Below are 21,553 nucleotides of genomic sequence, written 5' to 3'. Positions count from 1 at the left end.
GACTCACAATCCACATGGAGGGTAATAGACTGTGGATCTTCCTACCGCAAGCCTTGCCCCATCTGTGCCCCCAGAGTAACCAGAGTGAGCTTTCTAAATGACTGAAATGATGACCTCCTTTCCACCTTCCCTCCCTCCCTGTTTCTCTTCTCAGGTCTCCCACAGGCCTCTCTGACTACTCGGCTAGTCTGGGTTCTCCTCTAAGCACCTGGGCTTTTTCTCCATTCAGCCATTGCCTTTTAATTAAGTGCTTAATGTTGGTTTATTAGTTTTCCTGCTACTGTAAGCTCCCTAAATGTAAAAGCTCTGTCCATGTTGTTTTCCATAGTATCCTATTGGGTATAAAGACTGACCCTCATCAAGCACCTAATGATACTGAGTGCTCAAATATAATGAAGTTGAATAGCAGAGAAGAACCAGTGGAGGGCCTTCAGAAAGGAAAGAATGAGTCAGTGATAGCATCCAGGTCTGGTGGAAGTATGAAATGTTCAACAGGTAGGGGGAGAGAACGCTTGGTGAGTTCTGTTTTGGCTTTGAGCATGAGAGGATGGTAAGACATTTATGTGAACATGTTCCCTAAATGGGAAAAATATGGAACTTGAGGATTTGTTGCAAACATGTATGAGTTTCGTGTTCTGTCCCATGAGAGTCCCTGAAGACACAGAGAGTCCAATTATCCACCATAAACCATGATCTAGGGCCTACTGTGTCCAGGGTCTGTACTGGGAACTTTCCATGTATTAGTTCATTTAATTCTCAAAATATTCTTATGTTATAATAGATTAATGATGTCCTTATGATATGGAATTATGATATGATAGCTTGCAAACATTTTACCACCAAGAAAGTAGAGGCTCAGAAAAGTAATTTTCCTGAGATCACATAACCAGAAAGTAGTAGAAGCAGAAATCAAACTATGAGCCAAGATAATATTAACCACTATGATACTACCGCCTCATAATTTCTGATCCTTGTTCTCAGGGAGTTCACAATGTAAAAGTTACCCCTGATAGAGTTTAATATGATATTCTAGTCATATGAACAAAATACTACAGGAGCACAGGGAATGGAGTGTTTCATTCTTTCTAAGGGAATCAGAGAGAGCTCCGCAGAAGAAGGCCTAGGGATGATTGTGTACCTCCACAATTCAAGTGTTCAAGCCCTAAGCCCTGGTACCTCAGAATGTGACCTTATTTGGAGATAGAGTCTTTTACAGAGAAAATGAAGTTATTAGGGTGGGCTCTAATATAGAGAGCCCTGTAGTATATCTGGTGTCCTTCTAAGAAGAGCTGGTTTGGACACAGATGAATCCAGAAGGAAAACAGTGTGAAGCCATAAGAATGTGGTGCACATCTGTAAGACGAGGAGAGAACCTAGAACAGATCCTACACTCTCAGAAGGAACCAGCCCTGCAACACTTTGATCTTGGACTTCTGTCCTCCAGAACTGAGACAGATTTCTGTTGTTTAAGCACCACCACCCCCAGTGCTTGGTACTGTTCCACAGCAGCCTAGCAAACTAATGTAGGTGTCATTTGAACTCAGCCTTAATGTACCAACTTCTCAAGATGAAGAAATGTGTTTAAATGGGGATAAGAGAAGAAAGGAAGGAATTCTAAACACAGAAGGCTGAAATGCCACAGCGACATCTGAATGGAGCTGCAAGTCATGGGGGAAGAGAGCTCAGAGTTGAGGGAGGACAGAGATGGGGTCACAGATTCTTACACAAAAGGGAGATGATAATGGCCCAGAGTTGAATGACAGACTTCCCAAGGAGGACAGGGGGAAGGTGAGAAGAGGACTGGGTTTGGAACCCCAGGAAACACCAGGAATTTGAAAATGAAGAGGAGAAGCCAGAAAACAGTGGCAGCAGCAGTGGCAGGATGTGGGCAGTGGTGCTTGGCCCCCACCCCCCCACAGCCAGGGCCCTGGCATGGCATGGGTGCAGCTCTTTGAGGTCCATCAGAGCAATGAGCAACTGTGTCATCAACAGCCTGAGGGAGCAGCTGGTGGGGTCCCCTCCCAAGCAATCTGGGTAACCTGCACGGGGTCCTGAAGGGTCTCCAACAAGGCCAATGGCATGGCATGGGTGGTGGGGGAAAGAAAGTGAAGTCACTCAGTCATGTCCGACCTTTGTGACCCCGTGGACTGTAGCCCACCAGGCTCCTCTGTCCATGGGATTCTCCAGACAAGAATACTGGAGTGGGTCGCCATTGGGTGGTGGGGGAAGGCTGCTTCAAAAAAAAAAGGGAAAAAAGGAGAAGCCAGTGAAGACAGAGTGGTTATGAGGCAGAAGCGTGGAGATCCTGAATTCAGGAGAACAAAATGGTTCAAGGAGCAGACAGCCAGCCCCGAGGATCTCTGAGAAAAAATGGTCAACTTTCTACTGAGAGCAATACTGGTGACCTCAGGAGCGCTCGGAAGACAGAAGCCAGCTTGCAGGAAATGAGAGTTGGGGAAGTGCCCAAGCATATCTCCTCCTACCTTAACTACTATCTTTAACCATCATAGCTGAGGGCAAACTCAAAACCTTTGTGACTCATTTATTTCACATCAGACTTGGCTTACTTTTGTTTTGACTTTTGCTTTTATGCTTATTCAGATGGCTTGGTTTTCTTACCACTTGCTTTCCTTTTAGGGAAATTAACAGCAAATGTTCTTGGCTTTTTTTTTTTTTCTTGTTTAGTCTCTATAAGGATTTGGCATGTGAGATGGGTTTTGAGGAGTTCCATTTGTATCTGAGGCCTGTTCACTTTGAATCTGCATCACACAAGGACAAGGTGGTCCATCCACCTCCTGTCTTTATAACCTCTCTGCTGGAGGACAGTGATTGCATAGACAGGTGAGCCTTGAGAGAGTCAAAGTAAAAATAATGAAACAGTAGAATGGCAATGAAAAATAATTTCTATCAGCATCACAAATGCAATTGTATTCTAAACTCTCTCCCTTATAATCTATCTGCCTTGATGTCAATATTTTGTTTTCCTTTTAATAGGATGGGAAAAAATAAGATCTCAATCAAGGGGGATAATTTGATTAAAAACATCGAATAACTGAAAAATGGAAGAATCAGATTAGAGAGCTCAAATGGATGGAATCTTAGGCTCAGCAACTGCCCAGGGCAACCATGTTGCTTCCAGATAGAAAGGGATGTGAGGGTTGGTTTGATGGGGCAAGAATCATGGATCCCTGCCCAGGTCCCTGCTCTTACTTTCCCTGGGACCAGGAAAAAGTCAGTCAAGGTTTTTAGCAACTGTTTGCTCAAAACTCTAATGCAATGTGTATCTAACATGTATGGCAATATGTCAGGCTCTTTTGTTTGCCAGTGTAAGATGCCAACTCAAACCAGTGAAACCTCTTTTTCATGCCCCATAGGTTTAGCCCATTGCCTAAAAGAAAACACTCTTACTAGTAACAGACCAGAATCTACTCAGTGGGGGAAGGGAATCTTTTCCCCCCATACAAAGTCAGGATTAAACTCATCTCCCTCTTCTTTCCTTGTCTGTCTTCCCATGAGGGGTCTTAGCTTTGTCCTGGAGATTCCTGGTATGAGTCCCACCCCAAGGAAGGCAGAGCTGACTCTAAAGGAGGGAAGGTCACCTTTGTTTTGCTATTGTGTATCACTGCTCAAAGTATAGCAGTATGCTAAAGGAGAGAGCATATGCTGGAATGAAGGGGTTAGGACCACAGAGTGAATTTCTCAACCTCAGAAATTTGAAATTTGAGGTTGGAAAACTCTTTCTTGGAGAGGGCTGTTCTTAACATCAGAGGTAGTTTAATAAAATCCCCAATCTCTACTTACCAGATGTGAGCAGTATGCTTTCCCTCATTTGTGATGATCAAAAATGTCTCCAGCCATTGCCACTTGTCCCCTGAAAGCAAAATCCCCCATGCTGTATCCTGTCATATAACCTAAACCAAAAACGTGATTTATTGTAAAGATACAAAGATATCTCACAGAAGCTGAAGGCAGGAAGTGTGACTGGGCCTCAAACGAGGCTAGGTCCCCAACCTGGAGCCAGGCTGTTCTCTGGATCATCAAGGGCCTCCTGCCAGAGCTGTTATTTTACACTGCTGTGAAAATAGGCCATATTTTTGTTCAGCCGGAATCAACCCATCAACACAAACTGTCTGAATGTTCTGTGACCTGGCCAAGTGGTGACTGGTCCTCCCAATGATGACCCAGAGATCCTTCAAGATCTGAAGCACTTTCTGAATTACCAGGGGAAGGTTTTTACATCCAAGGAACTTGTATCTTGAATTTGCATGTGTTTTATGTGTTAATTCCTTCAAGTTATCACTTTGGAGTGCCATTACAACAACATATACCAAACATGAGCATTATTGTTGTTGTTCAGTCGCTAAATCAGATCCAACTCTTTGTGACCTCGTGGACTGCAGCACGCCAGGCTTCCCTGTCCTTCACTGTCTCTCAGAGCTTGTTTAAACTCACGTCCATTGAGTCGGTGATGCCATCCAACCATGAGCATAGTGACTTACATTTTGAGAAGCACATTCATGCATATTATCTCCATTAAGATAGGTGGATTTCCATTTACAGATGAAGAAACCAAGATTCCTAGATATTCAATTGCTTGACAAAGTCTTATAGTTATGAATGAAGGACCATGTCCCAAGGCAGAAACATGGCTGCAAAGACCATTTAGACAATTGTTGGAACCATGGGAGAGAGTGAGGAAGTGAATAAACGGGGCCAAGTCAGTGAGGGGCCTGTGCAAATGAGGTCAAGAAGGTAAGAAGAAATATGGAAGAGAGCAAAGGAATAGTGATCATGAGAAAAGAATTTCAGAAAGTCTGAGATAGATGGTTACCACAACCAAACTGCAAGAAGATTGAGGCCAGTAAGGACTGCAAAGACACCGGAGCCCTTCAGCTTTTGGATGGAAATGCTAAGTCTTGTGTAAAATCTGTCCTTGCTGTTACTACTGGTATTTCAGAGCTGATCTCGTCACTCTGTCCCTCCAGAACAGGCATCTCCTGGCTAACTGTATGGCGCATCAAAATAACCTCATGTTTCTTCTTGCAGATATTCTCCTGCTACTCTTGTCTTAGCTATCTCTGAAGTGGATGATAACCAAATTGGCAAATTTAGTTTTTATACAAAGGAAGCCATTCTTAAGGTAAATTTTTTTTTTCTAAAAAGGAAACTAAAGTAAAATTAAGCAACTTGTTTGCATATTCCTTAAAAAGTATAATGTTTAATTCATATTAGTTTGATCCCATATACAAGAAAAGGTTCCACCTTCATAAATAATGATGATGGCTTTCCTTGTCTGACATGTAATACCTCTTGAGATAACCTCTGCTTGGTATTAAAAAGAAACCCATGTTGGGACTTCCCTGGCAGTCCAGCAATATTTTCAAACCTGGTGTTATTTTTCCCTGCCACTCAGATGGATTTCTTTGCTTCTGTATGTGTATGTGCAGGTTTGTATGTGTGTGTGTATGTTTTAAACATTAATCTAATGTTGGCAGTTTTACAAGAGCCTGCCTTTGAGCGTATGTTTGCTAGTTCATCAGAGCCTATGCATCCTGCATCTGACAACTGGGGAAACCTGATGGTGTCCAGATACAGAGCAATTCGGCCTAGAGCCTGCCTTCACAGGATGAAATACTGCTTAGGGAGAAAGCAGCTTTAGAGTTGTCTCTGAGGAGCAAGGGTCCCAGCAAATCCAACAGCTTGATCCATATATTTACCTGTTGAATGAGTGGTGATCCCCACCCTCAACTTAATCTCTTTCTGTATAAGAGAAATTCCTAATTACTTTTACATTTTCTTCCTTTAGCTCTTGTGCCATTCAGGAGTGGAAAATATGCAAGTGACCCTAGCATGCCAGGCTACTCAGAAGAATGCTTTAATGGTGGCTGTCCAGCAGGCATCCTTCTATCACACCCCCCGTGGGAGCTGTCCTGCTGATGTCAAGGTCAGCTGTAAGAGAAGCCTGAGGCATGCTACTGCTACTGTCAGGCTGCCCCATTCTCCCCCCATCCCCCTTCCTCTCCCTCAATTTGACACTCCTCCTTACTTGCTTTTTCCCCATCCTTCTATTTCCCTTCTTCCCTTTCTCCCTTTTTGACCATTTCCCCCTATATTTTTATTTTCTTTCCTGCCCTCTTCCCCTCCCTTTCTCCTTTCCTAATACATAGTAACACATGATCAGATTCTTACTGGGCCTCTTAATTTACAGAAGTTTGCTAATAATTTTAATTTTTCCATTGTGTGTAATGCTGTAATATTGACCAGCTAGAATCAACCAGCAGAAAATAGCCTATTCCTCCACTCCTACCCTTTGTAGACAGATGATTCCATTGTTTTCTGTTTTATCATTCCTATATTTCTTTTCATAAAAGTAAGCATACATTTGCCCTTCTTTTTGTCACAAACAGTAACACAAAAGATATTCTCTTGAACTTTTTAGTTGTTATTGAGATATAATTCACATAACATAAAATTCACCTGTTTAACATATAATTTGCAGGATCATACCATCATCACTACCATCTAATTCCAGAATATTGCCTCATTCTCAAAAAGAAATCCTGTATCCACTAGCAGTCAATCCCCATCCTCCACTTTCCTCATCTCCTAGCCACCAGTAATCTACTTTCTGTCTCTGTAGACTTCCCTATTCTAGACATTTCATATAAATTGAATCATACAACATATGGCCTTTTATGTCAGAATTTTTTCACTTAGGCACAGTGTTTTCAAGTTTCATCCATGTCGTAGCAAGTACCAGTACTTCATTTTCTTTTTGTTTTGTTTTTTACTGATGAATAGTATTCTAGTATATGTATATACCACATTTTATGTATCCATTTATCAACTGACAGACTTTGGGTTGTTATTACTTTTTGACTCTTATAAATAATACTGCCATGAACATTTAAGCATAAGTTTTTCTAAGGACATATGTATGTTTTGAGTTTGCTAACACTTACTATTATCTTTTTAATTTTGGCCACCCTAATAGGGTAAAAAGATATCTCTTTGTGGCTTTGATTTGTATTTTTCTAATTACTTATGACATGACATTGAACATATTTCCATGTGCTTATTGGCTGTTTGTAAATATATATTAAAGAAATGTCTATTCAAATCCTTTGCCCTTTTATAAAGTTAAATTTTTTTGTTACTGAGTTGTAAGAGTTATTTTCATATTCTGAATATAAGTTCCTTATCAAGTATATGATAGTTTCTTTTATTATGAAGATCATCTTACTTTCTTGATGATGTTCTTTGAAACAGAAGCTTTTCATTTTGATGTGTCCAATTCACCTATTTTTATTTTTTCACTTGTTCTTTTGGTGTTATATTAATATTTAAGAAACCATTGTTTAATCCAAAGTCACAAAAATTTACTCCTATGTTTTCTTCTAAAAGTTTTGTAGTTATAGCTCTTACTATAGGTCTATGATTCATTTATAGTTAATTTTTATATGTAGTATGAGATAGGGCATCCAGTTTCATTATTTTGAGTGTAGTTATCCAGCTGTTCCAGTACCATTTGTTGAAAAGACTCATCTCTCCCCATTGAATTGTCCTGGCACCCTTAACAGAAATCAATAGACCATAAATGTAACAGTGTATTTCTGGACTCTTAATTCTATTCCACTGGTCTATATGTTTGTTTTCATGCCAGTACCACTGTGTTTTGATAACTGTAGAGTTGTGATAAGTTTTGAAATTAAGTATAAGTCTTCCAACTTTGTTCTTTTTCAAGATTGCTTTAGCTATTTCAGGTCCTTTGCATTTTCACATGAATTTTAGGATCAGCTTGTCAATTTCTGAAAAAATAAAGCCATTTGGGACTTTGACAGGGATTGCATTGAACCTGTAAATCAGTTTGAATACTATTACCATCTTAACAATATTAAATCTTCTGATCCATGAACATGGGAAGTCTTTTCATTTATGTACTCTTTAATTTCTTTCAACAATATTTTATAGTTTTCAGTGTACAGGTTCTATACTTCTCTTGTTAAATTAATTCCAAAATATTTTATTATTTTTATATTATTGTAAATGGAATTGTTAGTTTCATTTTCAGTGTTCATTATTAATTTATGGAAACACAATTGATCTTTTATCTTGCAACCTTGCTGAGCTTGTAAATTCCTTAGGATCTTCTATGTAAAAGATTATGTCTTCTGCAAATAGAGATAAATTTAACATTCTCTTTTCATTCTGGATGCCTTTTATTACTTTTTCTTGTCCAATTGCCCTAGCTAGACCCTGTAGTACAAGGCTGAATAGAAACAGTGAGAATGGATATTATTGTCTTATTCCTTATCTTAGGAGGAAAGCTTTCAATCTTTAACCATTACATATGATGTTAGCTATGAGTTTTTCTTAGATAATATTTTTTACCAAGTTGAGGACACTCCCTTTTATTCATAGCTTTTTGATGATTGTATCATGAAGGGGTTTTTTATTTTATCTGTATATAATACTCTAAGGCATTTTTTCCCACTTACCAGTATATCCTAGAAATCACTCTGAACTAATTCACAGAGATTTCCCCCCATTTCCAAAAACAACTTTATATAGTTCTCTCTTATGTGTATATACTTTTGAATGTAATTTAGGTGCAAAATTAAATATAACTTTAGGAAGTCAACTTTCCAGATGGTCTTAAACATTCTCTAAGCCTTATGAATTGTAAATTGTTGTTGTTCAGTCCCTTAGTCATATCCAACTCTTTGCGACCCCATGGACTGCAGCACTTGAGGCTTCCCTGTTCTTCACTATGTCCCAGAGTTTGCTCAAACACATGTCCATAGAGTCAGTGATGCCATCCAACCATTTCATCTTCTCTCCTGCTTCTCCTCCTGCCCTCAGTCTTTCCCAGCATCTATATTCTTGATATATGAATTCTATACAGCTTACCACATTTTACCCCTTAGCACATTTCTGTATTTTCACTCTTTACATTAATAAAAGAGTATACATTCATAAGTATGGCAAGAATATTCAATCTTCACTTCTACTGCCAAATACTAATTCCCATAGAAATCAAATACTGAAGTAGAAAATAGGGATAGAGTAAGTTATATTGATTTCTAAAAATTCAACCCCTCAAGTCTCAATTCAGTACATACTTTAAGTTAGGCTCATCAGATAATGCTGAAGTCTGATTCATGAAGTGAAAATGAAAGTATTTGTCACTTAGTCGTGTCCACCTCTTTGTGACCCCATGGACTGTAGCCTGCCAGGCTTCTCTGTCCATGGAATTCTCCAGGCAAGAATACTAGAGAAATTATATCCAGTGTTTAAAATGGGGACAGGCTCATAAGTGGTTTAAATACAAGGAATAATAGAGGTTCAACAAGCTATAGAAGGAATTTTTAAAAAAGGGAGCTGACATCTGGGGAACCAGAAAGGGCAGCACAGAGTGGGGACATTTGGAAAAACTTGAAGGATGAGTGTTTTGACTGGCAGAGATGACTGTGTGATCATTTTGAGTAGAGAGAAGATCTTCTGATGCTCAAGCATAGTATGAAAAGACAAATGAGTACTAGGAAAAAATGGATGCCCAGCTTGGCCCCACCTATGGTCTTCATTCATAGTTGACATATGGAATCTTTTCTTCAATTAGTCTTATGAAGAATACCAATATGTAAAACAGATATAAATGGGGTTTTCCAGGTTGAGAGGCTTTTAAGTCACTTCCTGAGATTCCTCCAGGAAGTAAGTGGTAAAAGTCACCAAACAGGAAGATAGAACAGGGGTGGGAAGGCATTTAGAGTAATAGCCTGAAAAGACATAGCACAAGGAGGGGTAGAGAGGCACTGCTGCTACTGCTGCTAAGTCGCTTCAGTATATGAATACATGAATATATATAGTAATACATGTGAGTTTTATATGTGTGTGTGTGTATTTATATACTCTTCTACAGATGTGGGACAGGAAGTCTGATATAGTAAGGAAGAATAAATGATGGAGACTTTGAGAGGGAACAAGCAAAAGGAAGGGAAAGGAGGAAGGAAGGAAGGAAAGAAACAGAGAATAAAATTGTTACTAAGATTGTTACTGTGTAATAAAATAAAATTGTAATAAAATTGATACAATAATAAAATTGTTACTGTGTCCAAGCCAAAGGTGGAGAGTGTTTCAAGAAGAAATGAGTCACCAAGGAAGATGAGCAGGTGACAGATAAACACATAAATAATGTTCAACAACATTAATTAGTAGAGAAATGCAATTTAAACTCCAGTGAGCAACCCCTGCATACGCACTAGAATGGCTAAAATTTAAACTAACTATTCTGAGTCTTGGCATGACATGGAGGATCTGAAGCTCATACACTGCTGATGGGAATGCAAAATGGTTACCTTGCAAAACAGCTTGGCAGTTTCTTAGAAAATTAAACATATACTTACCATATGATTCAGCCATTTCATTACTAGGTATTTACTTAAGAGAAATGAAAGCACATGTCTGTCCAAAGACATATATAAATGTTTATAGCAGCTTTATTTAAAACAGCTAAGAGCTGGAAAAAATCCAAATGTCCACCACCAGGTGAGTAGATAAATAAATTGTGGTATATTTTACAGTGGAATATTGCTCAGCAATACAAAGGAATAAGTTGTTGACATATACAACAATATCGATGAAGCCAAACCAAAAAAAGAATATATAACTGCATGATTCCATTTATATAAGATTCTAGGAAGTGCATTCTAATCTATAGTTGGAGAAAGCAGAGCAGTAGTTGCTTGAGGAAGCGGGCTGGGTAGGAGGGATGGCTATGGTCTTTATTTTTATTGCAGTAATGGTTTCACAGTTGTATACTTTTATGTCCAAACTTATCTAATTTATTTTATACTTTAATTTACTGTATACTTTGTGTGTTGTTTACTGAATGTCAATTATACCTAAATAAAGCTATTATATTTTAGGAGGAGGAGAAGGAAGAAGTTGAATTAAATGTAGAGGGAAGAACAAGAAGAGCAGGAATTGAAATTAGGCTATTTTACATTCTCAGAAGTTCATTGCTGACTCTGAGAGAGCTATTCTAATGGGGATGGAGTGAAAGCCAGACTACCAGAGTAGAAAAGTAAGAGAATGATAGAAATGTAGAAGCAGAGAATATTTACAGCTTCTGCATTAGTCTGCTAGGGAAGCCATACCAAGGTAGTATTGACTGGTAGCTTAAACAACAGAAATTTATTTTTTCACAGTTCTGGAGGCTAGAAGTCCAAGATCAAGTAGCCAGCATGTCAGTTTCTAGTAATAGTTCTCTTTGCAGATGGCCACATTCTCACTGTCCTCAAGTCAGAAAGAAAGTCCGGGTGTCTCTTCTTCTTCTTATACCAGCTTTACCAGCCCTATCAGATTAGGGTCCTGCCCTTTGACATCATCTAACCCTAATTGCCTCCCAAAGGCCCCATTTCTAAATGCCATCGCATTGGGGGTTGGGGCTTCAACCTAAGAATTTATGAGGAGACACAAACATTTAGTCCATCATAACTCTAAGAAGTTGGGTCAGAATTTTAAAAGAAGCTTGAGGAGTAGGAGAATTAAGAATAAAATAGATGTAACCATATTTGTAGGAAGGGACTGGAAAAGAATTTGAGGATAGAAACAAAAGATCATCATAGTTGGGATTTTCGATGCGCTTGAGGGAGTCAAGAAATTAAGGGTTCAATTTAGCAGTTTCTATTGTCTGGGCATGGTGGTAAGCTAAGTGATGGATGAGCCTGGACTCACGGAATGCTCTGAATAACCTTCGGAGATGGAGGCTGATAGGTTAAGGGACAGAGCCAAGACTACCTGCTGAGTGTCAGCACTGGGCTCTGATTACAGAGCTTGTTTTCTTTCCTCTTAGTTCACTCATATCCTTTCTAAGGCCCCTTGTGTCTTCTGAACTAGTATATTCTACTATTTTTAGGAGACTGGGGTAGCCCAAGAGTCTTCAGAAAAAGTCAATCTTTTTAACTCAAGATTTTTTTCTTTTGCCTCATTTTCCTTTCCTTCAGTAATTCAGCTGTGGAAAACCTTCTTTCTTTGAAAAAGAATGGGCTTTCCTTTTAAGGCTTAATGTTTTTCTTTTAGTTAGTATTTTAGAAAAATGTAAAAGAATCCTCTCTCTCTTTCCTTGTATTTATCCTTCCTAAATAATAGGAATATTGGAAGATGCAGATTTCCGTTTTCTTCCCATTCTTCCCCACCATCCTGCCACCTCTCCCTCCTTCATTATTACATTGTACAGGACAGCATATACAGCCCACCTCCATCTGCTTAGGTTGTACCAGAATGGCACCCTGAGATGATTTTTCAGATCTTGTACCCTGAAGCTCATCAGCTGTATTTCTTGAGAGGCCCCTATACAAAGCACTCCAACTAGCCACCTTGTAAGATGGAGAAATTTTTTCTGAGAGCACTTTAGACAACTCTCTTCTGGAAATAGTCACACTTAGTGCCTCACCCTTTCATTGTACAAAGTGGTATCTCTTCCATGCGCTCCCTTAATTTTTCTCTTCTCTTCTCTCCCTTCTACTCTCTCTCACCCCTAGGGTACCCAGCCATTTACATATATTTGGCATCAGTTACAGCTGTTAGATAATTTTACTGTCAGCACCACAAGACCTACAAATTCAGCAAATTTAATTCACTTTGGTTTGAAATATTGTAGGAAATAAGTTCTGGTCTGAGAAATCATAGTGGAGTGGGTCCAACCAGAAGAAATTCCAGAATTGTGAATGGCATAGAAGGCATGCTGTTAGCCCCAATTCCAAAAGTCTCAGATGCCCTTACTCATCCTTCAAAAAGATTCCCGGCTATCAAAAGGTACTGCATGGGGGTAGCAGTGGGGGGTTGTTTATAATAACAAAAGTATCCTCTTTTAAGTCATTTAATACAAGTATTATGGGATTGAAGGATGCCTAAACTCCCAGAGTGACCACCATGTGTTAAAATTTTTAAGACCTTGTCTGAAAACATTGTATGAACAAGAAGGCTTAGCTTCTTCTAATATGCTCCAGTCTATGAAGGAGAGTCAACAGTTTCCAATTTCAACCTCTTTTCTCTTCTCTCTCTTTTCCTTTATCTTTCTCTTCCTGTCATCCCCCTCCTTCCCTCTCTATTTTTCAAACTCCAAAGAAGGTAGAACATAAGGAAGAAAAGTATGAACATGTCCAAGTTTTCCACTTCTATTTTAAACCGAAAAGGACAGAACTACCCTCACTATCCTACCACAGGTTTTTCCATTGCTGAGAATAATAGAACAGTAACTGTCAGAGAGGCAGGGCCTCTACAGATATGTATCTATAAACTAGGGACATCCTGTTATATCCTGATCTCATCTCACTGTGACAAAGAGAGAGATTTGTATTCTGTAATAATTACAAATACTCTGAATAACTGAGGCATACCAATGACACTCTAGTCTAATCCTGGGAAATTTAGAATGAAAAAGAAAATGACAAGCAAAGCTTCTCTACTCCTCAAGATGCCATTAATCTGACACATGGCCAGAGTTCAAGTGTCCTAAATCCACACTTCCAGTGTGTGGATGGGAGATTTAAGACCAACGTGTCTAGTCAAGAGGACCCTTAAGGCCACGTCAGTCCAGGGACCCCTACAGTTCAGAACAGGAAGGTACAAAGGACACTGGGAGTACAAACACTGGGCCAGGCTATGGAGTTTGGGAGTGGGGAGGGACTGCTGGTGCATGCTTTAGGCACGCCGTGGTCCCCAACAAGGATGGTGACACAGCAGCATGCCCAGTGAATATAAGAGAAACACTTGAAGCAGGTGAGGACCACAGAAGCAGAGTTACCTGTTCTCCTGCTGCAGTGCTCAGTTTGCAGCCTAGGTGCTCCTGTCAGTCAGAGAGTTCTCAAGTCCTCTGGTTGTATGGGCACTCATCTCCTGCCTTGGGCTCACATGCCTCTGTTCACTTGTCAGGGCTCCGGAAGCTTTCGTGTCTATTCAACTAGAAAAGGTGGGGCTGCGGGACATGATGCTGAACGCCTTCCTCCTCAGGAAACAAGCCATGGCTGACAGAATGAAACACCTTGTAAGTATAGTAAGAAGGGCTCCCTGAAGATCTCATCATCTTTTACATTTGAGCAAGTAAGAATCCTTAACTTGGAACCTGTTGCTTTCAGCCTATTTGAGTAAAACCATTGAAAATGTAAAGAACTGAAAAAGAGAGTTCAATAAGAAATAGAAAGGAAGGAAGTCAAGCAAATTGCAGTCTACTTTTAAAAATATGTACATTTTCGCAAGGGCACATTACGCTTTGTCACTTTCTAAACAGAAAGAGTTTCAGCACCTACTTGGAAACATTTGATGGTTCCTGAGTGACCCACAGGTGCTTAGGAGGTTTAGACAAGGTGAGCAAGGGCATTTGCCATCTATAATTCACCTGTTAGGTTGATGACATCACCACTATGTTTTTCAGAGTCTACCACCATGTTTGCATTTAAGGGTTTTATACTAACCTAACCTTTGGAAAATCCATGGACGGAGGAGCCTGGTAGGCTGTAGTCCATGGGGTCGCTAAGAGTCGGACATGACTGAGCGACTTCACTTTCATGCATTGGAGAAGGAAATGGCAACCCACTCCAGTGTTCTTGCCTGGAGAATCCCAGGGACGGGGGAGCCTGGTGGGCTGCCATCTATGGGGTCACACAGAGTCGGACACGACTGAAGCGACTTAGCAGCAGCAGCAGCAGCAACCTTTGGGGTGCCATTTCCTTCTCCATAAAATTTAAACCTTTAGTCCATTAAAAGTGTTGCTTAATTTTATGAATATTATTTCATTACTCATTACTTTTTTGATGAGGAAGTCCTAGGCTAATATATAGTTATTTGGAAATGAAATGACAAGGTTTATAATCTCTAGGCTTTGTTCTTTAATGACTAAAAAGGAAGGACTTCAATTTACCTAATTCAGTTCTACAAATTGGATATGATGGAAGCTAGGGCTTCTAGATTACTGCTCAGCAATGATGTGGGCAAACGACTCCTTCTGATAAGTACTTAAGTAAATTACTTTGATACATAAATTACTCTTTATAATATTAAAAAAATACTGACCAAGTGAAAATATATTAGCTCATTAACTGCCCTTCAGGAATATCCAATGCCTATCAGATTAGAAAGGATTCAGGCAAGATACTTGCCGGTTTTGTCAAGGTCTGGGATTTTAGCCTACTTATCAGCTAAGAAGGTAGCCTGTTACTGCTCTGAAGATGCTGACAGAGAACACTAGACTCTTAGGTCAGAGAAAAAGAACTTTGTTACTCACAGCAGAGCCAGCGTCATGAGCCTCACGTTTGTGTCATCTCGCTTTGCCTCCCAAGTCCCACGGGGGCAACATGGAGGAGCCGAGGTTGTACACAGTTTTGTGTCACAGTTGAAGAATCTTGAGTTTAGGAATCTACCTCTATTATAGCAAACTTGCTCTATTTCATGGAGGGAGACATTACCTCATCCCTCCAGACTGCTCTCTGCGAACATAACCCTGAGAAATTGTTCAGGTAAAAAGTCGTCAGGGCATTGAATTCTTGGTGTACTCACAAGATGTGCAGGAGTAGAAAAGACCCCACAGGGAGAGTACCTCCCAATAGGTTGACCTTCAGAAAGAACATCTCAACGGTGTGACCTACTCCCACTTTAAGTTGGCTATAAGTTTGTGCACATATATTAGCTTGGGGAATTCCTATACCCGATTGTCTAATAGGAAAACTATCATTCTCTTTTATTACAGGATGAAATTGGGAAAGTCAAGAGAGATGTTATAGTTGAATATTGCCAGAAGTGAGTATAATATATGTAAACTATACATTCTGATTTCTAACTCTGAACTCAATAAACAGCAGTATTATGTAGAAATCTGGACAATTAGTTAGCTGGTTTGTGTTTAAATAAGCCTATTTAACAGTCCTATTGTTGTTCAGACGCTAAGTCATGTCCAACTCTTTGCAACCCTATGCAGCACAGTCCTTCACCAAGTTTCCCTGTCCTTCACCATTTCCCAGAGTTTACTTAAACTCATGTCCATTGAGTCGGTGATGCCATCAAACCATCTCATCCTCTGTCATCCCCGTCTACTCCTGCCCTCAATCTTTCCCAGCATCAGGGTCTTTTGAAATGAGTGAGCTTTTTGCATCAGGTGGCCAAAGTTTTGGAGTTTCAGCTTCAGCATCAGTCCTTCCAGTGAATATTCAGAGTTAATTTCCTTTAGGATTGACTGGTTTGATCTCTATACTGTCCAAGGAACTCTCAAGAGTCTTCTCCAACACCACAGTTCAAAAGCATTGATTCTTCAGTGCTCATCCCCCTTTATGTCCAACTCTTACATCCATATATGACTACTGGCAAAACCACAGTTTTGACTAGATGGACCTTTGTCAGCAAAGTAATGTCTCTGCTTTTTAATACGCTGTCTAGGTTGGTCATAGCTTTTCTTTCAAGGAGCAAGCATCTTTTAATTTCATGGCTGCAGTCACCGTCTGCAGTGATTTTGGAGCCCAACAAAATAGTCTGTCACTGTTTCCACTGTTTCCCCATCTATTTTCCATGAAGTGATGGGACCAGATGCCATGATCTTAGTTTTTTGAATATTGAGCTTTAAGCCAGCTTTTTCACTCTCTTCTTTCACTTTCATCAAGAGGCAGTTTAGTTCCTCTTTGCTTTCTGCCATTAAGGTGGTATCATCTACATATCTGAGGTTATTGATATTTCTCCCAGCAATCTTGATTACAGCTTGAGCTTCATTCACCCTGGCATTTTGCATGATGTACTCTGCGCATGAGTTAAATAAGCAGGGTGACAATGTACAGCCTTGAAATACTCCTTTCCCAGTTTTGAGACAGTTTGTTGTTCCATTTCTAGTTCTAACTGTTGCTTCTTGACCTGCCTACAGGTTTCTCAGGAGGCAGGTAAGGTAGTTTGGTATTCCCATCTCTTTAAGAATTTTCCACAGTTTGTTGTGATCCACACAGTCAAAGGCTTTAGTGTAGTCAATGAAGCTGAAGTAGCTATCTTTCTGGAATCCCCTTGCTTTTTCTATGATCCAGTGAATGTTGACAAGTTGATCTCTGGTTCCTCTGCATTTTCTAAATTCAGCTTGTACATCTGGAAGTTCTTGGTTCACATACTGTTGAAGCCTAGCTTGAAGAATTTTGAGCATTATTTTGCTAGCATGTGAAATAAGTGTAATTGTAGGGTAGTCTGAACATTCTTTGGCATTGCCCTTCTTTGGGATTGGAATGAAAACTGACCTTTTCCAGTCCTGTGGCCACTGCTGAGTTTTCCAAATTTGCTGTTATATTGAGTGCAGCATTTTGACAGCATCATCTTTTAGAATTTGAAATAGCTCAGCTGGAATTCTATCACCTCCACTATTTTTTTCATAGTAATGTTTCTGGGATGAAAGCAAATTGAACTGTCCTCTGACACACAGAGGAAGCAGCATCAGAAATGACAGATAAGAGGCACTTGGAAGAGGTTCATGCTTTGTGTTCAGGCAATAGCAGTCTGACCAAGTCAGAAGTTTCTTCTTGACAGAAGTCCTCTATTCTCTTTGAAAAATCTCCAGGGACTTAGATCCTCGAACTTCTGTGAGAGATTGAACAACTTGAATTCACCTCTGCACATTATGTCTTCTTCTGACTTTTCAGGTTCAACCGCCATATGTCTCACTATGCTCTCCGGGGGCAGATCATAGCATACTGTAACAGCCTGAGAGGCCTACTGGACGATTTCCCTACCATCAGAGATACTTTTTTCATGGTGGGACAACGGCAAGAAAAGAAGGGGTTGAGGAACTCCAATGATGGCCTCAAGAATGACCCCAGGTGTGGAATTTTCTTTCGAGCTGGTTATTCCTCCATCCCCTCCCCACTCCTCCCAAGGGAGAGCTTTATTAAATTTGGTATTTAACCTTGATCTTCTGTCCAGAAGGGCAAAAGAAAGAGTTTATACTCTAAGAATAAGAGTATCTTTGTATTTGAATACAGAAGGAGTTCTTTGTTTATGGGCTGTATGACTGCTTTTTCAATCTATGAAGTTTTGTTTTGCCCTGGAGTACCCAGAAATTTTCATCAGTCACACCCTTTTATATAAGCCATAATCTAAAATAAGCGAACAAATAAGTAGACATAATATAGAACTGTTGTGGCTTTAATATTTTACTCAGTGGGGTAGAAGAAATATTCAGGAAAAAAACTATACTTCAGTGCTTTGGGTAAATCAGTGTCCTTCTGTGCTTCTCTGATAGAGAAACAATATATATATATTTATATATGTATAGAATGCTATTAAGAGATGAGTGGAGCTGCTTCTATACTTCCTTAGCATGCCTTATCCAGTTTTCCAAATGTTCTTAATTCAGCCTATCTAGAGTTCACTCACTTGGGTGGAGGAGTTGGCATACGTTTGTTGTAAGTGACCACATTTCCTTTAAGGAAAAGAAGAGGGTATCACATAGTTGCATAGCCTCTAAGAGCGAGCAGAAACACCCTATAGGGTAAAGTTGCCTCCCTCCTTACTCTTTCCCTTATGGCATGGCACAGAATTTAGTGCTGAGTAAGGGAGAAATATCAGTCACCTCAGATGACACCACCCTTATGGCAGAAAGTGAAGAGGAGCTAAAAAGCCTCTTGATGAAAGTGAAAGAGGAGAGTGAAAAAGTTGGCTTAAAGCTCAACATTCAGAAAACGAAGATCATGGCATCTGGTCCCATCACTTCATGGGAAATAGATGGGGAAACAGTGGAAACAGTGTCAGACTTTATTTTGGGGGGCTCCAAAATCACTGCAGATGGTGACTGCAGCCGTGAAATTAAAAGACGCTTACTCCTTAGAAGGAAAGTTGTGACCAACCTAGATAGCATATTCAAAAGCAGAGATATTACTTTGCCAACAAAGGTCCGTCTAGTCAAGGCTATGGTTTTTCCACTGGTCATGTATGGATGTGAGAGTTGGACTGTGAAGAAGGCTGAGCGCCAAAGAATTGATGCTTTTGAACTGTGATGTTGGAGAAGACTCTTGAGAGTCCCTTGGACTGCAAGGAGATCCAACCAGTCCATTCTAAAGGAGATCGGCCCTGGGATTTCTTTGGAAGGAATGATGCTAAAGCTGAAGCTCCAGTACTTTGGCCACCTCATGCAAAGAGTTGACTCATTGGAAAAGACTCTGATGCTGGGAGGGATTAGGGGCAGGAGGAAAAGGGGACAACAGAGGATGAGATGGCTGGATGGCATCACTGATTCGATGGACATGAGTCTGAGTGAACTCCGGGAGATGGTGATGAACAGGGAGGCCTGGCGTGCTGTGATTCATGGGGTCGCAAAGAGTTGGACACAACTGAGCGACTGAACTGAACTGAACTGAAGGGTAATACTTAATAAATATGGCCACAGAACAGAAAGATAGAAGGGAATTGAAAGACCACTTGTATCAGACAACTCTTTTGCTCCCTTATCATTCATGGATTATTCAACCATTGTTTGTTCAGTGCTTACTTAGTATCAAGCACTTTGCTATGTATACTGGAGTTGCAAAGGTAAATATGTCATTGGTCAAGATTAGCTAAAGATGAAGGGACAGAGTTGAGGAATGAGGGTCATGGATAGAGGTCCTTGCCTTATTCCTAAAATAAGGAGTTGGGTTATATTAAGAATAAGAAATATTTTATTTTAAATGAAGATTCCAACAATGTATTAGTGTCCTGCTAAGGATTCTAAGACACTCCAAGCTTATGAGATTGTTGTGATTGATTGCCAATGACCATGGTCAAGGAAAGGGAGAAAGGAGGCCTCCCTGCTTGTGTTTGCCATCTCCTTGACTAGAAGAGTCCCGTATATTCCATAGGTTTAAAATTCTAAGATGCTACTTAATCCTTAAACGGCTGAAACATACTGTTTAGTTTTAGCAGAAACACCCTGCCCTTGAACCAGAACCTAAATAGAAGAGGGATCAGGGGAAGCTCTCCTGCAAAGAAGGATGCCCCTTGAGGGCTCTGTGCCCTTCATGGCTCTAGAGGAGACTGGAGTCTCGACTAGGCTGACACCTGGCCATACTCCCAGGAGCAAGGCGTAGTGGTGTTGGCTGGTGGATGATTGAAGAAGGGACAAATAGAGAGGACACTAATACTCAAGCCCTTACTGTGTGACAGGCAGATCCACCACTCTCCCACACGGCTGCTTTATGAATAAGAAAGTGCTGTTTCCTTTGGGCAGGGGTAGTCCCATGCTAGGGTGCACAGTTTGGCAAGTCAAGTATAGGCTGGATTTTAGCTACTGCTGGTTGCCTCAGGACACAAACTGAACAATGGTACATGGTAGCCTTGGTGCCAAGAACTGTATAGCAATGAATTAAACATGGTTCTTGCCCTTCAGGCAAGGGGAAATAGACAATGACCAAACGTTGTGATAAAGAATAAAATTGAAGTATAATGAAAGAACCCACCGGGCAATATTCAGTATTATCTCAAGGATCAGGGAGGTGGGGATGAAGAACTAGGTGGGCTTCAGGGAAGGGGGTGCACTAAACCTGGGTCTTGAAAAGACTAGTGTTTCAGGTGGACAAGGAAAGAATTTCAGTTCAAGCTCGGAGACCCACATAGATATGAGACAGCATATCTCATGATATGAGACAGCCATGTGGACCTCCCAGTGGCTCCTGTTCCAGGGTATGTGAGAATGAGTTGGGGAAGCAGAATGGAAAGTGCAACGGGCAAGATCCAGAAGTCTGCTCTTTGTCCTTCAACAAACAGGCTTCCTTGGTAGCTCAGACAGTAAAGCATCTGCCTGCAATGCAGGAGACCTAGGTTCAATCCCCGGGTCAGGAAGATCCCCTGGAGATGGAAATGGCAACCCACTGCAGTATTCTTGCTTGGAGAATTCCGTGGACAGTGGAGCCTGGTGGGCTACAGCCCATGGGCTCGCAAGGAATCGAACATGACTGAGTAACTAACACTTTCACTTTCAAACAGGGAGAAGGGGGGCAAGATGATTGTTGGTGACCATTTAGGAACGTACTGAAACTGCGCAGACAGGAGATGTTTAGGAAAGTTAAATCAGCTAGGTGCTGGATTTAATGCAGAACTGAGTGAGGAGAAGGAAGAGGAATCTAGGATGTTACCCAGAGTCTCTGGCTTGTGAATAAAAAATTGGTAGTCTTCCTGTTGTTTAATGGGTACAGAATTTCAGTTTTGGAAGATGGAAAAAATTTTTTTTCTGTAGATAAATGGTGGCAGGTTGCCCAACAGTGTAAATGTACTTAATGCCACTGAAATGTGCACTTAAAAACAGTTAAAATAGTAAACTTAATGAATGGTTTATCACATTTTTTTAATGGGGGGGGCGGGAAGAATGGTCATGCCATTAAGAGGAGAGATGTGGAGGGGGAGATAATGAATCACAGCTCAAAGGTACCAGCTATGAATTTCTTCCCTTGGTCTCCCAAGGAGTCTCAGACTCTTCTTATTCTAGATGTTCTCCACTCTCACATACTTCCATTCCTCCACATCCATCACAGCATCATGCTTCAAGTCTAGCTGCCTCTGGAAT

The 21,553-nt window shown here is 40.4% G+C and overlaps 1 protein-coding gene across 1 annotated transcript in view; it reads left to right on the top strand.

Moving 5' to 3' along the window:
• LOC138444753 (uncharacterized) overlaps window positions 1–21,553 on the top strand; it is a 193,241-nt gene that overhangs the window by 100,128 nt on the left and 71,560 nt on the right. The window contains exons 22-28 of the mRNA XM_069598139.1: window positions 2,686–2,841; window positions 5,047–5,140; window positions 5,807–5,944; window positions 12,662–12,816; window positions 13,936–14,047; window positions 15,746–15,795; window positions 17,661–17,837. Of these exons, the coding sequence (XP_069454240.1) occupies window positions 2,686–2,841; window positions 5,047–5,140; window positions 5,807–5,944; window positions 12,662–12,816; window positions 13,936–14,047; window positions 15,746–15,795; window positions 17,661–17,837 (882 nt within the window). The remainder of the gene's footprint in view (window positions 1–2,685; window positions 2,842–5,046; window positions 5,141–5,806; window positions 5,945–12,661; window positions 12,817–13,935; window positions 14,048–15,745; window positions 15,796–17,660; window positions 17,838–21,553) is intronic.

This window comes from Ovis canadensis, chromosome 8 (assembly GCF_042477335.2).
Source record: "Ovis canadensis isolate MfBH-ARS-UI-01 breed Bighorn chromosome 8, ARS-UI_OviCan_v2, whole genome shotgun sequence".
Lineage (NCBI taxonomy): Eukaryota > Metazoa > Chordata > Mammalia > Artiodactyla > Bovidae > Ovis > Ovis canadensis.
Note: the sequence above shows the minus strand (reverse complement) of the source record. Positions and strands in the feature narration are given on the sequence as shown.